Source organism: Brachyistius frenatus, unplaced genomic scaffold (genome assembly GCF_029030835.1).
Source record: "Brachyistius frenatus isolate BFR_SWC_R1_liver_20210118 unplaced genomic scaffold, ASM2903083v1 Contig_272, whole genome shotgun sequence".
Lineage (NCBI taxonomy): Eukaryota > Metazoa > Chordata > Actinopteri > Embiotocidae > Brachyistius > Brachyistius frenatus.
This window is the reverse complement of record NW_027210871.1, coordinates 167,768-190,000: the sequence shown is the minus strand read 5'-3', so window position 1 is coordinate 190,000 and position 22,233 is coordinate 167,768. Positions and strand designations below refer to the sequence as shown.

General features: G+C 43.6%; 1 protein-coding gene across 4 annotated transcripts in view; it reads left to right on the top strand.

Annotated features, from left to right (window-relative positions):
• mob2a (MOB kinase activator 2a) overlaps positions 1–20,980 on the top strand; it is a 61,734-nt gene extending 40,754 nt beyond the window's left edge. For 3 of the 4 annotated variants that reach the window (XM_069721769.1, XM_069721767.1, XM_069721768.1), the window contains exons 2-5: positions 13,184–13,344; positions 15,758–15,851; positions 19,904–20,028; positions 20,480–20,980. In XM_069721769.1, the coding sequence (XP_069577870.1) occupies positions 13,184–13,344; positions 15,758–15,851; positions 19,904–20,028; positions 20,480–20,799 (700 nt within the window). In that variant the 3' untranslated portion in view covers positions 20,800–20,980. Of the gene's footprint in view, positions 1–5,470; positions 5,679–13,183; positions 13,345–15,757; positions 15,852–19,903; positions 20,029–20,479 lie in introns of those variants that run through there. The other variant, XM_069721766.1, reaches the window with a different exon arrangement.
• The last annotated feature ends 1,253 nt before the right edge of the window (positions 20,981–22,233 follow it).

The window sequence follows — 22,233 nt, the reverse complement described above, 5'->3', positions numbered from 1 at the left end:
TTTATTCATTCATTTTGGTTTTAACATGGTTGGGCGCCTGACCTGCCAATCATTTTGATCCCAGCTGTGATTGGCTGGAGATGGCTTCTCTGGCAGGACAGGGACTGGGCTGTTGCCAGGCCCCAAGGCGCATCTGCTGCGGTTGTGACTCATCTATTGCTGGCCTGGAATCAGTGTTTTCTTTGTCTCAAAAAGGTGGAATGTCTGTTGACTTTCAGACTCAACCTGTTGAGCCGGCTGTCCATCTCTTAGCAGTGAAGAGACCACACTTTGTCCAAAAAGATCCCTTCTTCTGGATAACTTTACATTTTGATGTCATTATTTTCAATTTCTGTTATCCCTTTCCTGTATGAGTCGATAGTTAAAACCTGCATGTGCTTTTAAAAAATCAATATGACAATGAACTAGACATTGGACGGCGCTCTAACTGCGGCATTATGACGTCAATGCTGCAGCGATTTGAATTTCATAAATTTTTCCTCCGTGCACGGCCTTTGTTTTCCGTGTTGTCTGATGGTCTGATCAGCTATAGTTGTCATGCTTATTGTTGTTCCTTTCCTCATCAGGTTTGACACATTTATCAGTCACATGGCCAGTGATGTCATAACATTTCTATAAACTGCTTTTATTTCTTCTCCCCTCCTCCTTTTCAACAAGCAGCCTGTTTTCTAATGAAATCTTTTTCTTTGCTGTCTATATCACCGGGGTGGCTGGTTCTGATGAGGTTAAAGATACTTAACGCAGCTTCTCGGTGCTGATAAAAGTCAGATTCAGTCCCTAGTTTTACTGCTGTGTTTGTATGTACAGGACAACTTCGTTTTTTGTTCAAAAGTTCCTTAATTTTCTCCAGAGGTTCTTATGTAATCCTTAGATTTTTTTTTTGTATTATTATTTTAACCCTTAATTGTCCTTCGCCCACAAATAAATGTAATCAGATTAAGACAGATTCAAGTTGTGGCTGCACCACTCGGTCATGACCGGGCACATCTATTTCTATATATCCCTTCCTGTGAAAGGCTCACTATACGTATTGCGCCAATAATCTGTTTTCTACAGCAACATCTGGTTTGGTGAGATGACTTATCTCACGTCTTGGCTGCACAGTGGAGGGGAAGGCGGCTGTGACGTTAGCGGAGGAGAAAGAGTAAACCTCTGTCAGCCAGACAGATGGAATGCGGCCGTTGCTTTCCATCCACGTCAGACGTTGTGTAAGAAGGGCCCAACTTGTGCAGCTTGATGTCATCATCTCGGCCTCCACCTGCTCGCATATCAGGACAAACTCACAGTACAGGTGTGGTCACATGTAGTAGCTGTTTTGGAAAAGAAAAGGCCACTTTAGGCTAAAAGCCACCTGCTCTTTCATTTTCATGCTTGATTCGTTAACGCACTTTTGTCCAGACGAACTCAGCGGTGATTGTAGAGGCCTCAGGACAAGCCCCAGTGATCTTGAATGGATATCTATTTTCAGTGACCACGCGGATCCAATAGTTTTAAGCGAATTAATGGAAAGTTCCTTGAGCATGGGATTTCCATTACAGCAACACGCTGTTTTTTGGACGTAGCAACTATAACAGCAATATTACACTGTTGTAGATGACAAAACTCTTTTACTCTATGTATGACAGGCTATATATGATCTCAGGTTGATACTAATTCCAGTATGTTATCAGAATAAAAACATAAAAAATAGTGTTATTAAAGTAAAGTTTCTTCACCTTTTCTACAAATTCCTACTAAACCCTTTTTCACTTAACAAAGTAAAGTTATGAAATATGAAAGCACCAACACTCATGCGAGAACGTTGATAAAATAAATTGTACAGTTTTAAAAATTCAGGGCTGTGGATTCATTTCTTTTGACTCTTCTATATAGCAACCCCACCACAAACCACCCCAACATCTGGTTAGAGGTCCTTGCATCATCTCCCCTGTTCACTCTTTTGCACAGTCACTGATTCAACTGCACACACACACACACACACACACACACACACACACACACCCCCCGCGCACGCGGAGGGCATGTTCCTTCTCCCCTCCCTCTCTTTGCACTGTTTTCTGTGTTCTTTATGGGCCTGGTCAGGCAGGCTGATGCTATAATTAGCAACAGGGGAAGAGTCTGTGCCCTGTTCTGGCCCTTTTCCCCCACGGCTTGAGAGAGCAGCTCACTGGGCCTCTGGATCACTGATCTCCACCCGCCAAACTCCAGCTCAGTGTTCACCCCCAGTGTAGCACACAGGAAGACATTCAGTCATACAGGAGTTTGAGGGTTTGGGATTCTTTCAGCTGGTTTCTTTGGATTGCATCGGGGCTTTTAAACATAAATAAAAAGTGGCACCTCAGAGGGTCCAAAAGGTCTGCAGTAATAATAATAATAAATTTTATTTGTATAGCACTTTTCTAAACTCAAGTTACAAAGTGCTTCACATAAAATAAGCCTTTAAAACAAAACAACAAGGGAATTCTAACAAGCCATAATACAACAACCAACAACACAATGATCGTATAAAACAACCGTAAAAACAAATTAGAACGGGGTATAAAAGAAATAACAGTTGATCACTAAAATCTGCGAAGGCTCTCAGATAAAAGTATATTTTTGGTTAAGCGTGGTGGACCAATTACAAGAATCTCTGTTTTGTTTGAGTTTAGTTGTACAAAATGTTGTGACATCCAGCTTTTCACGTCATCAAGGCAGTCGTGTAGAGAACTCGGCATGGCAGGATCAGAGGCACTAACGGGCTGTGACTGGGTCTGTTCGTGTGAACACTGTATATTTGAGTGTCATCAGCATAACAGTGGAAGGAAGCGTCTGCGTATAGCTTGTCCAAAGAGGAGCATATAAAAGGAAAATAAAATTGGCCCCAAAACGGACCCCTGGGGGAATAAATATTTGAAAGGGGCTAAAGATGACTTAAAATTATTAATTGACACACAGAACCTGTTGGTCAGATATGAGAAGAACCATTTCAGTGCTGTGCCAGATATTCAAACCCAGTTCTTCAGTCTGTCTAAAAGAATTCGACTGTGTTGAAAGCTGGACTGAGGTCTAAAAGAAGAAGGATTGAGCACATTCCATTGTCTGCTGCAATTAAGACGTCATCAGTGGCCCTAAGGAGGGCAGTTTCGGTGCTGTGGTCTTTTCAGAAGCCAGACTGGAACTTTTGAAATTTTATATTGTTTTCCACTGCTAAAACCAGAAACTTGGATACATATTTTTCTAAAAATTTTTAGATAAAAGGAAGCTTGGAGGTCGGCCTGTAATTCTGTGGGAGATTGGTATCTAGTCGTTTTTTTTAATAAGGTTGCACACAAGCAACTTTAAAATAGTCTGGGACACAGCCGGTGGATAGTGAACTGTTAAAAATACAGCCAGCGCCCAATGGAATCAATGACTTCAGCTAAATATTTGGTTGGGATTACATCAAGCGGACTGGAAGATGCTGTCATGAGATACTAATTCTAAAAACTCTGGTAGGGAAGTGGGAGGAAATGTACTTATTATTTTGCTGCGTAATAAGTGATTGTCATTAGAGAGTGTGGCAGTAGGGATGACAGTGGCTCTGATTGACTCTACTTTATCAATGAAATAAGATAAAACGGTAAACACCCTCTACTTGCATGTCTGCAGACTCTACACGCACTTTTGCACACACAAATTACACACTTGCATAAATACATAAATACGCAGCCCCGACAATCTCTTTTATCTTCAATCTCTTTTATCTTCGTCTCAGGACTGCTTACCCCCACCCATATACACGGAGCGCACACATCTCCAGCACACATCTCCACAGATTCCATAGATTAGTGTGTCTTTTGTGTGCATCCGTGCTGTAGCAGTCTGTTCAGTGCAGCTAACATCTGCAGCGCCAACCCTGGCCCCACAAGTTTTGTCTGAGGAGACAGACAGGAAAAACAGACTTGTTGGAGAGAAGGGGGAGACAATGGAGGGGAGAGGCAGCAGACGCAAAGAGAGGGAGGAGAAATGTGTGAAGAGAGCAGCAGAAGAGAGAATAAGAGGGGATGTCTGTTGAGAGGCAATAATTAGAGGGCAGAATAGTGAGGGAATGATAGGTTGGTAACACTAGTTGTAATCTTCTGGTGTGGAAGGTCTTCCAATGGGCAGCGTTCATTTCCTCTTGTTCATTTTGTACATAAGTATTGTTGGCTCAGCTCTTTGTTGACAATTTAATGAGAATTTATATCGCACTCGTGCTTTAAATCATGTCCATAAAACGAAATGTCTCAAGTTGTTGTTCCAAACATTTCCTTCTCAGACAAAGCAAGGAAACCTCCAGATGCTCTCTCAGATCTGGCTCTGGAACAGGCTTTGTTTGAGTCCCTTGCTGATTCCTCCGCTTTGACGAAGTCGTGTTTGAACACGCCTGACTGCTGCCCGCCTGCACTCCAGGTGAAGTTCACAGTCGGCAGGAGGAACGTACGTCGCCCCGAAGTCCCAGTATGCCTGGCACTGGTTCCCCACACCGAAAGTGGAACGCTGTGACACTAAACACACGTTTACCTGTTAGCTGTTATAATGTAAATGTAGCTTAATAATGTGGTTTATTCATGCTAAAAAAAAATGCATTGTCCACATGCTGCTTTTCAGTTTTTTGTATTCATTTCTCACAATAAGAAAACATACAGAATAACTCATGTTTCATGCTGCCTCTTATTTTGGTAAAAAAAAAAAAAAATAATAAAAAAAAAACTATAAGCCCCTTTGATGCTTGCCTAAATTACCATATCAAATTCACAAAACAAACCCACATTAAATAAAATACGAGTTAACCAAACTTAAACAAACTCAATTTTATCCTGGCTGCTATTCCCTGTAATGATTTTATATTTGTTGTATTCATAGCCATTTTAACAAGTGGCTTAGGGAGTGTTTTGACAAAAATAATCGTCCCTCACTATCCTTTTCAACCACATCTCCTCATTAGCTGATGAGTTCAATTTGATAATGTACATGAATGTGACGGGCTTATTTAAAAAAAGAAAATCCCCCCCCCCAAAAAAATGGTGTTCATTTCTAAATGTATTGCTTTTTGCTTATATTAGAATCTGCTTCCTGCAAGAAAGCGATCCACCTGAGCTGCATGGGTGCTTGTTTTTTTTTTTAATCATATTTATCATAATTAACGTTACGGTTTTTATTTTGCCGTCATTGAAAAGGTCGAGCTTGTGTAAACCTGTTAAATTACGGCAGGCTCATAAAATGTTGCTATACCTTTTTATTTCATTGTCGTCAACACCAGAGACCACCTGTTGCTACAATGTAACAACACTTCAGGGAAAAGGACGAACCACGTCCGCATGGGCAGACGTTGACGTCACTACAGTCCGCCCACTCAGCCCCTTCCCTGTCCTCTGATTGGTCGATAGCGACGGAGAAGGCGGGGGCTTGCTGTAAAGTCTGCTCACAAAGTTTTTCTTTCTCCTGTACAGTGAGTCACAGTTTCTCATAGCTCAAATCCTCGGGTCTGTCCAGGAGACGCTATACCTGAACAACCAAAGCAGGCAGACGTCCTGACATCCTTTCTTCATGTTTTAAGCTATGGTTGGAGATTATTGCTCCTTTTCTGGAGATAAGACGGACATGCACTCTCAGAGAAACTCCAAAAACGGACTAAGTTGCAAAATGGTGCTTCAGGCAGTCGGAAAAGTACTAAGGTAAAACTTTAAATTTGACAAAAGTGCCGTCGGCACGTATCTTTTGAGTCGAGCCTGTACTTTAAATGTGTTTGTCATCATTTTACGAAGCTGCGACGGTGCAAAGAACAAATAAACGTTCGGCGTTTTAGTATGTTGTATATTTCGTCTTTCGCTGCAAACACCGAAAACATCTTTGACTGTGTTTTAACGGTAATAAAGTTATTGTAATTTAGTAACAGACGTGCAGTGACTTTAACACGGTCCATAAACTGAAACCCGACGTAGCGCTCATGTCCCGTCTTTTATCTACAAGTACATCGAAAAATCCGAAGCCTGTGTTTTAAAATCTCCGCTTTTATAACTCCACCAGAAAGATAAAGTCTATTTCCTCTTCTCTGCTGTAATTACACAAGTACCGAGACCCTCTGATTCCGAGGTCACTGCAAATTTCCAGCCGGTGGTGATGTAGCCTGAAAGCCTCATTCCTCTTCCTAAGTGACTCGCAAGACCGAACAAGAGCAAGAGAAATGTGACAGTCTCCTCGTCTAGCCTAATGAATTAGTTACGTGACCTGTAACGGTTTAACATGGACAACCTAAAAGGGAAATTATTTTAAATCACAGAGCAACAATTTAAAACCTTTTTTCTGACAGAGACAGAAAAAAAAAAGAGCAAATAGTTGTCAAGGTGAAGTGTAGTCAGCCTTTTCATCCTAATTGAATTTCACAGCATCACGTATACACTGTAAACTACATTTGAAAAACTAGATAGGAGGAAATATTTTTTTTTTGTTTTGTCTGTAAAAAGTTTTGACATTTTATGCTTATTTTCACCGCCATCTAAAGGTCATAATACGACTGAGCGCGCGTTGTACTTCAAGAATTTATGACCCAAATAGAAGGGTTAACTGTGTTTGTGTGTCATACAAAGTGACAAATACCCGCCCCGATCACGATTAATCCCCGCGGAGAATCGATGCAATTCAAAACAAAATATCCATGCATGTCACAGCGGTTGTGAATAATTTGTGTATTTATTCTGTCTGTGTCATGTTAAGAGGACATGCAGTCGTTATGAATGTGTTCCTCCAGGGGGCTGGCCGTCCTGTTAGTGCAGTGGAGGTTCTTCTTACCCTTCAAGCCTAGGGACAGGTGTGCTTTTTTTTTTTTCAAGCAGTAGCCTTATAACCTATTGATGTGGAGAGTGAGTGATAGTTAGTATAATATCCACCATCTTAGGATCTCTTAACAGATTGTAAGCAAGATGTAATGAGCACAGCAGGAATTGTTTTTGTGCAGCGTGTTGTCAGTTGTCTTGTTGCAAGACCTTTGACAGGTAGAGACAAGTTTTGCTGCTCCTTTTTTATTGGGAACTCAACCTCTGCGATGAAGAAATCAGGTGGTCACCAAGGAAATACATCAACAATGTGTTTGCCTTGGAGACAAAAGGGGGGTTTTCACAAATTTGCCGTCTTGGGGAAAAACTGAGCAAGAAACACTTCATCAAAGTTAACAAGGATGCATAGTTTGGGGTTTTACGGGGAGCTTGGGTGGGTGGGGGGGAGGGGGGAGCAGTAGACCTGTTTATAGCTCCACTTCGAACCTGCTTCCTCCTCCAGTGAATGGCTGAATGCCCTTGGCTTGGAAGCAGGTATGAATACTAGAATGGCAAAGACAGCTGAGATAACTTTTAGCAGTCTCTTCGCCTGAAAGTGAACATGTGGCCTCATAAAATTGGCTGCACTTTCAGAATAAGCTGCTTGAATACTATGGTAAAAAAATATATATATATATATATATATATATATATATATATTTACCCCCCCCCCCCACACACACACACACACATATACGCCCGCCAACCGTCTTTATTTTACCATTTGATTCGTTCAGATGGACTGATTGGATCGATCAGAGTGTCGCGAAATCTCATTTTGCCTTTCACTCGTGTCATCTGTGGCAGTCGCCTCCTACCACGCCAAATCAATGTTGGCGCTAACCTTCCTCCAGCAAGGTTAGATTGGCCAAGTGCTTAACCAGCAGCTTGGTCTTATCTTGTCCCAAATCCCCTTCCTGTCTCATGTTTGTTGTGATGTTGATGAGGCTCCATCATAGTGCCGGCAGGGGGTCCTTGCGTCCTCTGCAGGCCTGAGAGCCACTGAATGGGACTTAGCACAGGATGACAAGGGGAAGAGGAGGGATCCAGAGCTGTCCTGGGTAGGGTTAGTAGTTGAATAACCTACTGTGTGTGTGTGTGTGTGTGTGTGTGTGTGTGTGTGTGTGTGTGTGTGTGTGTGTGTGTGTGTGTGTGTGTGTATGCACACATGTTTAGGCCCACACCCTGGTTACAACTCTCATTCACTCATTTAGTGCTGTTTTCACCCCTGGTGATGCCACTGATTACGTGGTAGCAGCTGCGCTTTTTGTTTTTTTTAGTTTTTTGCTTTCTTATCTCCTCTCTCCAGAAGTATTTGTGTGTACGTTTCTTTTAAAACTACACGGAAACTTCAAGGAGAACTCTGACAGAGCAGTTACCCCGTCGACTTGAGCAATATGAAGCTGAACCTCAGGTTTAGTCCGTCCTTAACTCCGTCTCTTTTTAGCCCTGTAATGGCTGCTGTGGTTTAGCTGTGGTGCGCTCAGACTGCCTGCTTTTCCTCTGTTCGTGGTTTTTCGGGGAAAAGAGCCATCGAGTCCATTCAATTTGATTCCTGAAATAGATCAGCGGGCTTAGAGAAAACTGATCCTCCCGAGGCTGCTCTTCTTTACAAAATGGCAGAGTTAATTCACTCACTTCTAGTCTATATTCAATGATATCCTGTTGCTGTTGCTGTTTTATTGCAGTTGTTGTTAACCCCGACTTCCGTCAACCCAACAATCAGTTGGCAAAGGAATTGGCGACCTCCTGACATCCAATTGATTCTGTCTTTGAACTACTGTTTCTTTGAAGGTCAGGTCAGTTCGCACCGTTTGATTCCTCCTGGGAAGTAGACCTCTGATTGTTGTGTGTGGAGCTTCTTATCGCTCATACGCATATCACAGACCCGAAAAGTGTTTTCCAATTAAACAGTACTTTATTAGGGGTGACAAGAGAAGCATATCTTTGCATCTTGGGAGTGTGTTTACTTATTCCAGAGAGATAACTGAAACGTCCTGTGAAATCTTATTCTGTTCTTCTCTCAACATGAAGTTATTTCTGCCTCTGGTTTTATTGTGCTTTCCTTGTAGTGCCAGTGCATTTAATTGCAGATGAGGAATCACTTTGCCCACCATAAACCATTCACTTTATACAGTTACAGTGCTCAAAGTATATCACTCCGGTCACTGCAAGAAGCAGCTGTCTGAGATAAGATGGTAGACGTCTTTGTTGTGTTACTCGTGCTGCTCGCTCTAGCAGATTGCATTAACTGCATCCATATGTCAATAGTTAGATTCCCCTGCGATCCAGGAGGCCAATTCAAGCAACAGTTGTGCAATATCTGGCTTGGCAGGAGCCACGGGCTTCAGGGGAAAGTCATTACATGGGTTTTGTTTAACGGGTTTCAGAGTTTAGTTGTGTTCTTATCACAGAAAAAAAAAACCAGCATGAACACAGAATCCAGGACCTCATTTGTTTTAATGCATTAATGTCAGCATGAACTAACTAAAAATATTGCTGATAATATTGGAAAGAAATAGTTATTTAGTAGCAAATTGTGGTATTTTAGAGAAAGCACTTAAGGTAATTGTCCAACATAGCTGTGTAATGTGGCCCCATGTGATTCCAGGATTAATTGGAACCAGGTTCTGGTAATGAGACAGGCTTGTGATGTACCTGCCAGAGGGCTGCTCCTCTTTATAAAAAGATTATTTTAGAGCCAAGTGTCTTCAGTGTTCATTCAGCACGCAGACAGCTAACATACAGAAGCTAATATTTGCACCAGTTGGAAACTGAAGACAGTGTATGTTTGACTGAACCGTCATGCTGGACGCACACGTGCTTCCACAAACACCGTCCCTCAGACCAGACAGAACTCGCTTCTTCTAGATTTTCTCTGGTGGGATCGGGCTCCTGACGCAGCTGTTGTGACCAGCTGGGTCGGCCCTGAACAGGGGTAAGGGGGCTACAGACAGAGTGGAGTGTGTGTTTGTGTGTGCATGAAGGCACAGGTGTGTGTGTGTGTGTGTGTGTGGCACAGTGTGTTTGCTGAGTGCTCGTGGTGGTGTACAAGGGGAAAGGTAGTGAGTGAAGACGGCTGGATTGGCGGGGGAGGTGCTGTTGTTGGGAAAAGTGAAAGGGTAAGAGTGGCTGACAGAACAGCTGTTTGGTCAGTCGCTCCACAGTTCTGCAGCACTGACCTCTCTGTCACCCGACAATGTCCTTAATGTTTTTAGATAAGCACCAGCAGATCTGTCGTCCTCATTCTTGCCTCTCACCTCCACTCAAAATACCCAAAAGACATTAGTTTTGCTTGAATTTCTAATGGCTGAGCAGATTTTCTTGGTGGTGAGCCTCTATTACAGACCTGTTCCTGTTGGTGCCAGGCAGGCTGCGGCTCTCCCCCTCGGCCCAGAGACATGTTACTGGCTGTGGCCTCAGTTCCCCTCCACTCCTGCCTTCTGGCCTACCCTGATCTGGTGTGGAGAAAGAGGCATCTGCTGCCTTTTATGGCAAAGACTTGCCTTGGAGAACTTTACCAAGAACAGACAGAGCTGTGTGTATGTGTGTGTGTGTGTGTGTGTGTGTGTGTGTGTGTGTGTGTGTGTGTGTGTGTGTGTGTGTGTCTATGTACGTACGAGGGGAGGAGTGCTGGCATAGAGGAAGTTTTCTTTATCCTAAAATAAACTAATGGCTCCAGAATTTCACCTCCCCTCACCACACAAATGTTCACAAGAAGTGGGGGGGGAGTCATTTGTACGGAAAATGATGAAATTACAGAGGGCCAGAGGCAGGAAATGGCTCAGTGAAACAGAATGTTTTCAGACGGATCCTTTCACTGGAGCCCACTAGTTTTTCTGAGAGGCTTAGCAAAGCCTTTGAAACGTCGTGAGAGCTGACGGTATCTGGAGAAGAAGCTCTTTCCTCGGGTAAAGCTCTTTCACATGATGGAACATGTAGCTCACAGTGCAAAACCACACGGACCACATGAATCTGTCTCAGCCCTCGTGAGCAGGAAGACGGGTTTTTTTTAATTGTTTTTAGGAGAGAGAGGAAGCAGGCAGAGATAAGAAGAAATGAAAGACATCATTATAGAACAATTACTGGAAGGAACTTTCGATATAAAAAAAGGAACAGTAATTAAAATATGAGTCAGAGGACAGGTTGTGGAGTGGCGTAAATGTGAAGCTGGTGGGGCAGGCTAATAGTTAAGGACAGAAAGATCAAGGGAAAGGTCAGAAAGAGATGAGAAGAGAGACGGGACATCGAGGCCTGAGGCTTTCGACCCTGAACAACAAGGGGATGTTTGAACGGGTGAGGCCGCAGCCACGGAGAGGAAATGGCAGAAAAAAATGTCTGCAACCCTAAAGACGGACAAGATATTGTAAACAAAAACCAAAGAGGATGAGCAGAGCAACAGGAGGAAAGAGGTGAAACGGAGAGTGGCCCGTCATTAATAATTAGCCAGCAGTGTAATCTGCAGTGTCCTTGGTTTTTAAATGAGGCCAAAACAAGCTCAGGTGCTGCCCGATAGGAAGAACAGAGTATCTTGATGAATCATTTCCCAGTAAATGAGAAAGTTGTTAGTGAACGTGGTTGTGCATGTGTGAGTCCTTTAGCCCTCAACGTTCTCACAAGAACCCCAAAGGCAGTTTGCAGCTAAGCATTTCTCCTGACAGATAAATTAGACAACTGAGCATGTAAAACAGAGGGGGGGTGGAGAGGTGGAAGGGGGGTGGGGGGGGGATCTCAAACATTTACACAGTAAAAGGCTCCATGCTCTCTATGCATCCACATGCTCACATGCCGCCTTCCCTTGTTTGCTGAGGTGGAAAGCAGGGCGACGCTTCCTGGAGAAGGGAATTAAACTGCACAGGGCTTTTGAACGCTGTGCTCCGGCCAAGATGCCTCGTGCCTCACAGCCCTGTCATGTTTTGAAAGTGTTTATTAGTTCCCATGGATATCAGCTGGACTTGTGTCGATCCACCTCCTCCCTCCATTCCTTTCTGCCCCTCTGCTCTCACCCCCCCCCCCCCTTTTTTTTTTTCTCTTGTAATATCTCTGGCTATATGTGCACTATGAATACGATAGCTTTTGTTCCTGCAGAAAACCAACCAGTCATTGCCACTCTCCTGTAAACTCTGGTGTTAGTCGCTGCGGAGCCTCGGTGAGAGTGAGAAGGGATTTGACTGCTGCCGGGAGGTAGCGTTTATGATCCCTCGCCATTCGTGCTGTTAGGGCAGATCTCCTCAGTCCAGGAGGAGCAGCCGTCTCTCGTCTGGGTATCTGGGGGTGGGAAGAGGAAGGAAACGGGGAGAAAGCGAGAACACATGGCTGGATCGTGGTGTTTATACAGAGGGTGTGAAGAGAAGAGGATGAGAACGGGAAATAGACTTGGTGACTGCAAGAAGGCCGGAAATGAGGGTCAACAAAAGCCCAAATACATTCAGGGAGGCAAATTGAAACATTGTCCGTAAGTAAACCCAAACAACAGTAGCAGAGCCAAGTCGGAGCGAAATAAAGGGAAAAACTGGTAACAGAGCCGTGGCGGGGTGAGGAAATGCTGGAACAGAATACCAATCAAGCTGGCGAGTCCCAGGCTGAACTTTCAAAGTCCTGAAGGAAGTAAATTAAGGACCGGTTGATTATATTAGTCTGTAGTTTGTATCAAGCTTTTCGATCTTTGACCCCGGGCTCGCTATGCCTCTACTGATACAGACAGAGCGCAGGAGCTGGGGGAGGAGGTTACAGCCCTGGAAGTGCAGAGTGTGATATGACATCCCCGTGCTAAAACTGGCGGTGGAAGTACAAGGCGCTGGGGACGTCTGTCTGTGTGGAAGTTATCGACCTAACATTAGGTCAGAGGTCAGAGTTAGAGGTCAGGAGCAGGCACAGATAGCCCTTTGTTTAGTCTGTTCAAGGTAGTTAGTGTTTTGTAACTCTGATTATTGTAAACTTTCAAGTTTAGAGATTTAGTCCCCTGTGTTTTGTAGATGTGTAGATCTGAGCTCAGACTTCTGTTTTATACATCCTTCTGTCTGCAAGTGGCATCTTCCACGAACAATGCATTTAATAGAAACCTTTGCTGACATCACTATTCTGCAGGGGGATTTTCTTGCAAAGCTAACTTGTACTGATTTGTCCTTCGTATTCAGTGTTGCTATGTTTTCACAGCAGCATGATGTAGTTCTGCTCGTTGCATTCCTGAGTCCAGCCACAACTTGCAGTCGCCTCTCATTCTTTACTAGGTCCAATTGCAGTCGTTTTGCCATTTGCACCTTTCTTAGGCACTTTAAAATCTTGTTTTATCACTTTCCTGATCTTGTATTTCTCTTATTAAATCCTGTGCAGCTCTTTAAGCTGTCCTCTTTTCTTCTGTGTTGCAGGAAGTCAAAGACGAAGCCAAATGGGAAGAAGCCTCCGGCAGAAGAGAAGAAGCAGTACCTGGAGACGGAGTTCACGAAAATCCGGGTGGTGGACTTTGACCTCAAGGAACTGGTGGTGCTGCCCAGAGAGATAGACCTCAATGAATGGCTAGCTAGCAACAGTGAGTGACTGGGGTGGTGATGGAGACATATAACTGAGGGTGATGGGCTGTACAGCCGTCAGGAACCTCTACTGTAGTTATTAAGCCTGTAAAAACAATTCAGCGTGGTCATTAGAATAAGAAGGTGGGGGGGGGGCGATTATCTTGTTTGAGACGTAACCATTTCTTTATTAATCTCAACATTTGCTCCAACATTTTAGCTCCAATGTAAAATCTTCCTCAGGAACTTGGAATTCATTTTCCAAAGTCTTGATGCACTTGTCCTCTGGAGATAACACGATGTTCCAGTAGTGCAAGAGAGCCAAGCCCTGAACACGAACCAGGCCTGGCATAGCGTCAACACTGTTCCTAATAACGCCACACACACTGCGTGCCGTGTTTTAACTTTTACTGAAATTTATAGTTGTGGTTAAGTGAATCATATCTGGAGTTCAGTAAACTCACCGCGGCCTGGCAGCTTGATCGATCTCATGAGGCTCTTTATTATTTTGTGTCTCCTTGACTTTGCTTTAGTTACGTATCCAAACCAGCCAGGTGCTCGCAGGGGAAAGAGAAGAAAAACATTTTTCTTACCTTTTTATTTCAGGGTGATAAAAAAAATTAAAAAAGTTATATAAAAACAGGTGGGGCAGGATTCCACATGCTTCCCGCTTGACAGTAAAAGTTGTATAAGATGACTTGTATCAACTTGTATCCACCACTAATTGGGTTATTTTTTTGCCTGAAGGAAAGTAATATGGCGTGACGGAGTGATGTTTTGATTTTTGTTTTTTTAACCGCATCAATTATGATTGGGGTTATTTAATTCTGCTGAAATATATAAATCAGCAGAACTTTCACAGAAAGAATTCCAATTTGGTCGCGACTTTATTAAACAGGAAACATGGGATGGGTTCGATTAGATTGGCATTGGGTTCGCTGTGGGAAAAAGAAGTGGAAATTGGTATGAATCAAAATGAAAATCATTTTATTTGCCACAGCTTTGACCAACTTACTATAACAATTGAAAATACCAGATATTTTGCCATCACCATATTTAAGCTTTGTTAGCCACAGGTTAAATAAAACATTTTATATGATTGTAATATTTAATGTCAAATAACTCTTCAAACTGTTGGGCGTTTTCTGAAATGACCTTTTCATTCATTCATTTCTTTATAAACTAATTAGAGATATTGTGCGATGCTTTTTGTGTGAGAAATAAAATCATTACCACTGAATACATTTTTTTGAAGTCCTCCAAAATGACCAAGAATATTCTTTGGGTCGTTTCCCTTGTAGTTAAAAGTCTGTCAAAGAGAAGACACGCCATTTAAGGAATCTCACCCAACCAGAAACAACACACAGAACAAATATTTTTGACTGAGATACATTTCTTCACTTGAGTCGACCCCAGGTTTGCTTTGTTTTGCAGCGTGACGGGCTGTAAAGTACTTTTCCTTCTAGCAGAAATACCTGTTTCACTGACAACAACTTGAACTCCTGCCAAAGCTGCAGCCGTCTCCCGTGACTCTTTTAAGTAGTTTTCTTAGACACACACTGTCAAAGGACGAGGTGACTTGATGGGTTAGTGTGCGCATGTGACTGCGACTGTCCACTGATGACAGTATAGGTGTGTCCTCATCCGTCTACTCTGATTTCCTGGCACTCATTCACATCGTTAGCTACATGAACACTGGTAATTCAGATTGAAGATTCGTGGTCAACTGTTTATATGGGATGTGGTCTAATACAGTCTGGTGTTTACATGCGCTGACACATGTAACCCGAGCAGCTGTGTGGCATATGCTAAAGTAATAAATACATCATGTGTTCGATTTCCTTCCGATTCTGTGAAGACCCGTCCCTACTCTGCCTATGATGGGCTCTGATCCTGATATTAACCCCTAACTCTTAACAATGAAGGCAATGAGTACGAGCCAATCAGAGCCAGAGTAGGGCGGGTCTTTGCAGAAGATAAATGGAAAACAAGATGGACATCTTTTGTCTGTTCAGGGCAGAATTTTCCCATTTTTGTGTTGCTCTTAATCAAGCAACTGCTTAATAGCGACGCACACTAGACGTCCATTAACATTCAGTTCTTTGAGAGCTTGTACTCGGCCATGATCCAGTTCAGCTTTGAAGCTGACTTTCTTTGGGAGTGGAGGGAGAAACATACATCCGTTAATAATCGGCTTATGAAAAGGTTATAACTACCCCTGTGCTTGAAATTTGAATTGGTTTGGGCCTGTTTATTCTGATTGAAGTGTTTATATGAAGCATTTTTATTCAGTTTGAGCTTTTAAATAGCTTTTAATCAGAATATAAGGTTGTAGGTAAACATGGCATAGAAATATTGAAATTTTGCCCTGTGTTTTATTCCTGTGTAGCGGATGACATGCACTTGATAACATGTCGATGTCTTTTTCCACAGCGACAACGTTCTTCAATCTTATCAACCTGCAGTACAGCACCATCTCAGAGTTCTGCACTGGGGACACCTGTCAAGCCATGACGGCCTGCAACACGTAAGTTATCTCCCACGCTATTGGTTTATTCATCGCTCACCTGCCGAGGCCATTTGGTTTATTCATCTGAAATCTAGTGTCCCTTTGGCTAATTCATTAAGGGACGCTTCCCGGGTCAGTGAGGGCCGAGTCACTACCCGGAGGATGCGCTCGGGTTAACTTTGGTCTTTTAGCTACCCACGCAGCCCATCTTGAAATGAGCGGTGTGCAGCTTTAATGTACTGTAGAGAACCGTACACTGATCTAAGAACGTCAGTACTCTGAGAAGGGAACACTTGCGTCTCCAATCTAGTTGTGTCTGTCCTGCAGCCCGGCATTTTTAAAGGATAGATTCATAGAGTTTTTCATTAAACAATCACTATATGGTCATAAATTGATCTGTTTTTAGTGGAAGTGATAGGGATCAGCGTTTCACGTAAAAATTCAAACATCACAGCCCATCCCTTGTAAGTGTTTGTTGTCACTGTCAGTAAAAATGCAGCAGACCAGCTGCAGCAGTCGTGGCCTTCTTGGCACCAAATTCCCTCTTTTTCTTACTATCAATGGTTTGCGCTCATAGTTGAGAGCCTGATGAAATCAAGACAAGAATAGTAACACTTTGTTTTTATTATCTGTTGCATTTTGAAGCTCAACCGAGCCATGGTATGAATATCAGTCTGGCAAGAGTAGAGTGCACATGCTAATAACTGTAATCTGGGCCGACTGAATATCTTTGCTGCCATCTGAAATCGGCAAATACCATCGTACTCGCATCACACGCGCTTCACTGATGCTTTGATCAAACTGCTGCCAAGGAGTCCGTCTCTAAACTTCGGCCATTCGTTCCAGTGATCAGGGCCAAAACTGAATCCCTCTGAAATCACACGAAAGATTCTTTAAAAAAAAAAAAAAAAAAAAAACTCGCATCACGTTTTTAGAAGTACGTTGTAGCGGCAGCCATTCCTCTGCAGTAGTTTGTTTAAGATGATCAAAACATGGATTGGTGTTCATGCCATGTTAACAGAGGGGAGGTGACTAACTATTTAGTAATAAAAGTATTTATTTAACTGGTTTTCTCTGTCAGGGTGGGGTGCTGTCTCTGTATGAGACCACCTTCATTCCCCCTGTGAATACTGAAGGCTGGAAAAAACAGATTACCCACACTCAATTTAGCAGCTCTTCACACTTCACCCTCGGTCTGCAAGTGCACCGGCTCAGCCACCCACTCACTCCGGACAAAAATGATGACGCTGACATTAATGACAAACAACACAGCCCTTTTGATAAATGACAATAAAATGACATATTTGCTGTGAAAAGGGAACTCGTCACGATCCTATTTTATTTTATTCTATTTTATTGTATATACTGTGCATTTTTAGATTTAATATCTATCTATCTATCTATCTATCTATCTATCTATCTATCTATCTATCTATCTATCTATCTATCTATCTATCTATCTATCTATCTATCTATCTATCTGTCTATCTGTCTGATCTAACTAACTAACTAACTAACTAACCAACCTCTCAGTCAACAGCGGACTTTTCCACTGCTGTCACCTTAATCTACTGCTATTAGCCCACACCCTGAGAAATGGGAGAAACAAACGTGCGTCTGTGAACAGATGAGGCAGCAGAGCAGATTAACATGTTTGTGTTTGCACTGTCTATTGAGCTGGAGAAAACAGGGCTGCTGTCTTAAAGGTCCCATTTTTTAATTTTTTTTTATCCTTTTCTGGTTTTTTATTTTTTGAAGTCTTGATATCCATAAGAAGATAATTGTAGTGGTTTTAACCCTCCCTGAAGCTTCTCTGGAGCGCTACCAAGAACAGGCTGTTTTTTAAGAGTCTTTTAAGATCTTGGTATCAATGACCCTCTCTTCTGATTGGCTGACTCTTTATGCATGCTAAGGCCAAACACAGGTTTTCTTTGGTCCGGTAGCTCGTTAGCTCCGAGACAGAATGACCACTCTATGTTTTCTTCTGCACTTAAAGGTTGCACAGCCCGAATGGCGGACTCGCTGAATATGGACGGTGTGCATTTCTTCGTGGATTGAGCCTTTTGACATTTTTATAGTATTTATATGACACCTAGACCTGTTTTATAATCAAAAGAGAAATGGATATCTGACTTTATAAATTATGGAACCTTTAGTCAAAAGTAAAAGTACAGAGTTGAACTCATATTGAGTATAATTCGTCTCCCACCTCACTTCTGGAGATTACTGCCACACCTGGCCCACCATTTATGACTGTACCTTCCTTTTTGAATGCCTGCTGCCCAGCACCCCCGCCCTTTCCTGCCCGTGCAGGACCTGCCCCACCCCCACCCCCTCTCTGTGGTGAAAAACTGACTGAGCCACAGTCACAGCAGCGTCAGTGCCCCTGCCCAAGGGCAGAACTCAGCACTATTTTTGGAAGGAAATGTTTCCATGAGCTACGAGGGAACGGAACCATTTGGTAGCTATTTAGACCCGTTTCGTACGGGTGGGTGGATAGACGTGCGTTCTGTGGTCATTAGCGTCGGTTTCTTAGAGCTGGTTCCATTTTGAGTTTGGCTGATAAAAGACAAAGATTCATTAAACGCCGTTATGGATTTTCCCCTCAAATATTTAATGTAATGTTTGCAAAGAGCGCAAAACGTTGTGTAGTTTTAGCTCAATAATTTAATCTCTGTCAAAAACTCAATTTTAGTCTTTGGAGCGTCCGATTTTGTTTTTTTTTATTTATTTTGAACAGGTTCCAAACTGTAAATACATAACTATAACACACACTATAGGCATAGAAAACGTCTAAAAACCCCACCTCAAACCAGACAAATGTTGCAAATATTATAAAAAATACACAAGATCTGTACAGGAATAAATTCGAAAAAAAAAAATGAATAAGAAATACAGATGAAGCAATCAGCTATTGGCTTTCAGTGATCAATATATTAAAGTCAGAGTAGAAAATAATCCGGAGGTTTCCAAAGTCTCCATAATGTATTGGATTTATGATTTAGATCATGGGTCAGTGGCCGTGAGAGTAGAGCTGGTATGAACTGATATGGTTGCTTAGTGATTCCATTTCTATTACTTTAATTATCTTTTAAACATGCACACTAAGCAGATGCAAACGTGTTTTATAGAACATGCCATAATAAAACCAACAAAGGAACGAAAAAGATGGACCAAGTTACAGTTGTTAAATTCTATTGAGGTCCTGTTTGTAAACCGCGAGTAAACTCCCCAGAGTAGTGGTATTTTATACTATATATGGCCATAGCTGGATCACGTCTGCATGTCTGCGGGGGTGTGCAACAGTGACGGCATGTTTGTAGTTTTGTCAATAGCTCTCCCACACAAACAAACGCACACCGTCTACTGCTGTGTGAGTAAGAGCATTGGAAGAGTCGGGCCGTGGTCAGTAGGTCTCCTCCTGCGGGGTCAGTTATGTGGACTCTTTACATTCCTCAGGATTTGTAATGTCTGTCCGCCCGCCGCCTCCCAGACCCCGCACTGCAAACAGCTACATCTGCACTTGCATTTTTTTTTTTTTTTTTTTTCCACTATTTCATCTGGTTATTACCTCACTGAGATCACCTTTTTGTTTCCGCGGTTACTTTCCTGTTTCACCATCTCGCCCTTCCTGAGTTCTCTAACGGTCGCCCGTTGCTCGTTCATCTATCTCTGAGGCGTCTGCTGACCTGCCAGCGTGATTCGCTCTGTGCTGCCGACCTCCCGTCTGACCCGTTGTTAATTATGTTTGCAAGCCGTCCACTTAGACTTCAGCTATCTGGGTCAGCCCGTGCAGAAATGTTTGACCAGCAGCGGGACCGGCCCGGCAACTGGAGGGCGGATCGGTGTCCCGTCAACAGCGAGGAATTTGGCCCGATCAGGAAATTAAAGCTTGGGGGCCACTGCAGCGGAAAAAAAAAAATGCAAACATGATACCTATTAATACATATTAAGATTAATTAAAACTTGTGTAATCACATCCGGTTCTTCAAAAATCGGTCTTAAATGTTAGGAAACACAAACGTGACAGCGGGTATTGACACGCTGTCTTTTGTCTCTTCTCTTTTCAGAATATACTACTGGTATGACGAGAGGGGGAAGAAGACGAAATGCACTGCTCCACAATATGTCGACTTTGTAATGAGTCTTTGTCAGAAACTGGTCACAGATGAGGAAATCTTTCCCACAAAATACGGTGAGTGTCCCTGTTTGCAGGCCTGTGGGGCCTCTGAAGTGTTCCAGCCTGCCAGAGGTAACTGATGCAGTGCTGCCCCCTGCTGCTGCTGCTGCTGCTGCTGCTGCTGCTGGAGAAATGGAGCGATAAAGTAAAGAGTAAAACGTTGAGAAAATTTGAGATTTAATAGAAAATTTGTATGCTGTTTTGAATTTGAGTTTCAAGTTGTTAAACGAAGTTAGAGCTTTTTCTGAAAGTCAAACTAAACATTTGTGACTATTTTTTTTTTTTTTTTTTTATGTATTTCTCCCACAGTAGTAATCACTCGTTTTGGGCCGAGACGCAGGGACGTTTTGTTTTTGGGTCTTTTCGTAGAGTTTGTGTGAAAGACTTTAGAATGTTTCTCCCTCGTGGTGATTTCTGCTCTCAAACCAGTTTTGTCTCCGTTTGTTTTGTCTTTTTCTCCCTTCAGGCAAAGAGTTCCCCAACTCCTTTGAGTCCTTGGTAAAGAAGATCTGCCGGTACCTGTTCCACGTGCTGGCTCACCTCTACTGGGCGCACTTTAAAGAGACGGTGGCTCTGGACCTGCAGGGCCACTTGAACACTCTGTATGCACATTTCATCGTTTTCGTAAGGGAATTCAACCTGGTCGACCCCAAGGAGACCTGTATCATGGACGACCTGTCCGAAATCCTCTGCACCCCCGTCCCGCCGCCCGCGCCCACCCCGGCCCCCTCCGCCCCGACCTCAGCGCCCTCCCCTTCTTCACAAAACCACGTGACGGAGAGATGAGCGGAGGGCGGCGGTGAAACAGCAGCCCCGGGGGTGATAGAAGATAAGATAGAGGAGAGAAGGAAAGACAGCCTGACCCCCTTCCTCGGTGCAAGCAGGACTTAAAGAGACCTTCCACTACCCTTATATTTCGCTACGACACCAACCTACCAGCCGGAAGGAAAGGGGGGGGTGGGGGTGAGGAGGGAGCGTTTTCGTGTGGGGGGGGGGGGCGGGGGAGGGGGCGGGGAGGTTTGGGGTGGCAGGGAGGGGTTTGTCACGCCAGCAGGAATTGGCGTGAGCGTTCCTCCCAGGGGCAAATCCCTCCCATCTTCTCTGCAATTTAAACTAGGAACAAAAAGTATGTGTATGTTTTATTTTTGGTTTTTATTTTTCTTCTTTTGATTTTTTTGTTGTTGACGTTTTATTCTGTTTTATTTCTTGTTGTTTGAGGGGGACGGGGGGGGGGGGCGTGCGGCGTGTCCGCCGGCCCTTCGCCTCCCTCAATCCTCTACCTAACATACAGTACAGGAAGGGGGGGGGGGGCTCTGCTTTGCTTCGACCTACTTATTGTACAGTGTTGTTAATGTGTGGAGAAGCGGCGTCTCTGCTCGCCTGCGGGCTCGGCCTTCCCTTCCCCCCCGGCAGGCGGAGAGGCGGCCCGCAGGCGCACGGCCAACACGCTGGCCAGTAGGGAGCCACGTTACTGCCTGACGGGGCGACGCTAGCCAATCACTGTTTGGGTTGTTTATGTGGGAGATGATTAAAGCGCTTCCTACTCAGGACCTGAGAGAATACGTCACTGCTGCCAGAGAGGAGTCTCTCTCATTTTCATTCTCTGTCCCAGACTGCTCAGTCCCCAGATGTTAATCGTGTTTAACAGCAGTTATAGTCACATAATCACCCGGTGAAGCCCTAACAAACATGTCTCAGAGCCGGCCTGTAGAGGGCAGCAAACACGTAGAGAATGCCACCGAAACAGGGAGACAGAAGAAAATCTAAAGATTGTACGCTCAATATTTAATCTGATCAGAGAATGGATACTTTGAGACAGACTGGTGCCCACATGAGGTGAATCACAGCTGTTTGCTGGTGTTCAGCACAGCAGCAGCCCCTTCCACCACCACCACCACCACCACCCACTGCAACAGCACGGCAGGACAAAGACATGAGGTGTAATGTCTGCAGGCCCAGAGAGAGAAAGAGGCAGAGGTGGAGGCAGAGAGAGGGGTGAGAGCGTCGGTGTCGAGCTGCTCTGCTGTTTAACAGCCACCAGTACTCCCAAAACTAAAAGTCTTGTTTTATTTTCACCAGTCCCTTTAAATTTTGTAGTTGAAAAAAGATTATCAGAGTAAAATTAGTTCGGAAATGATAACAATGATATTATTACACATGTATAGAAAATGCACAGTCTGCTTGGACTTTACTGTACAAAGAATCACAAGCGGGTTCTGT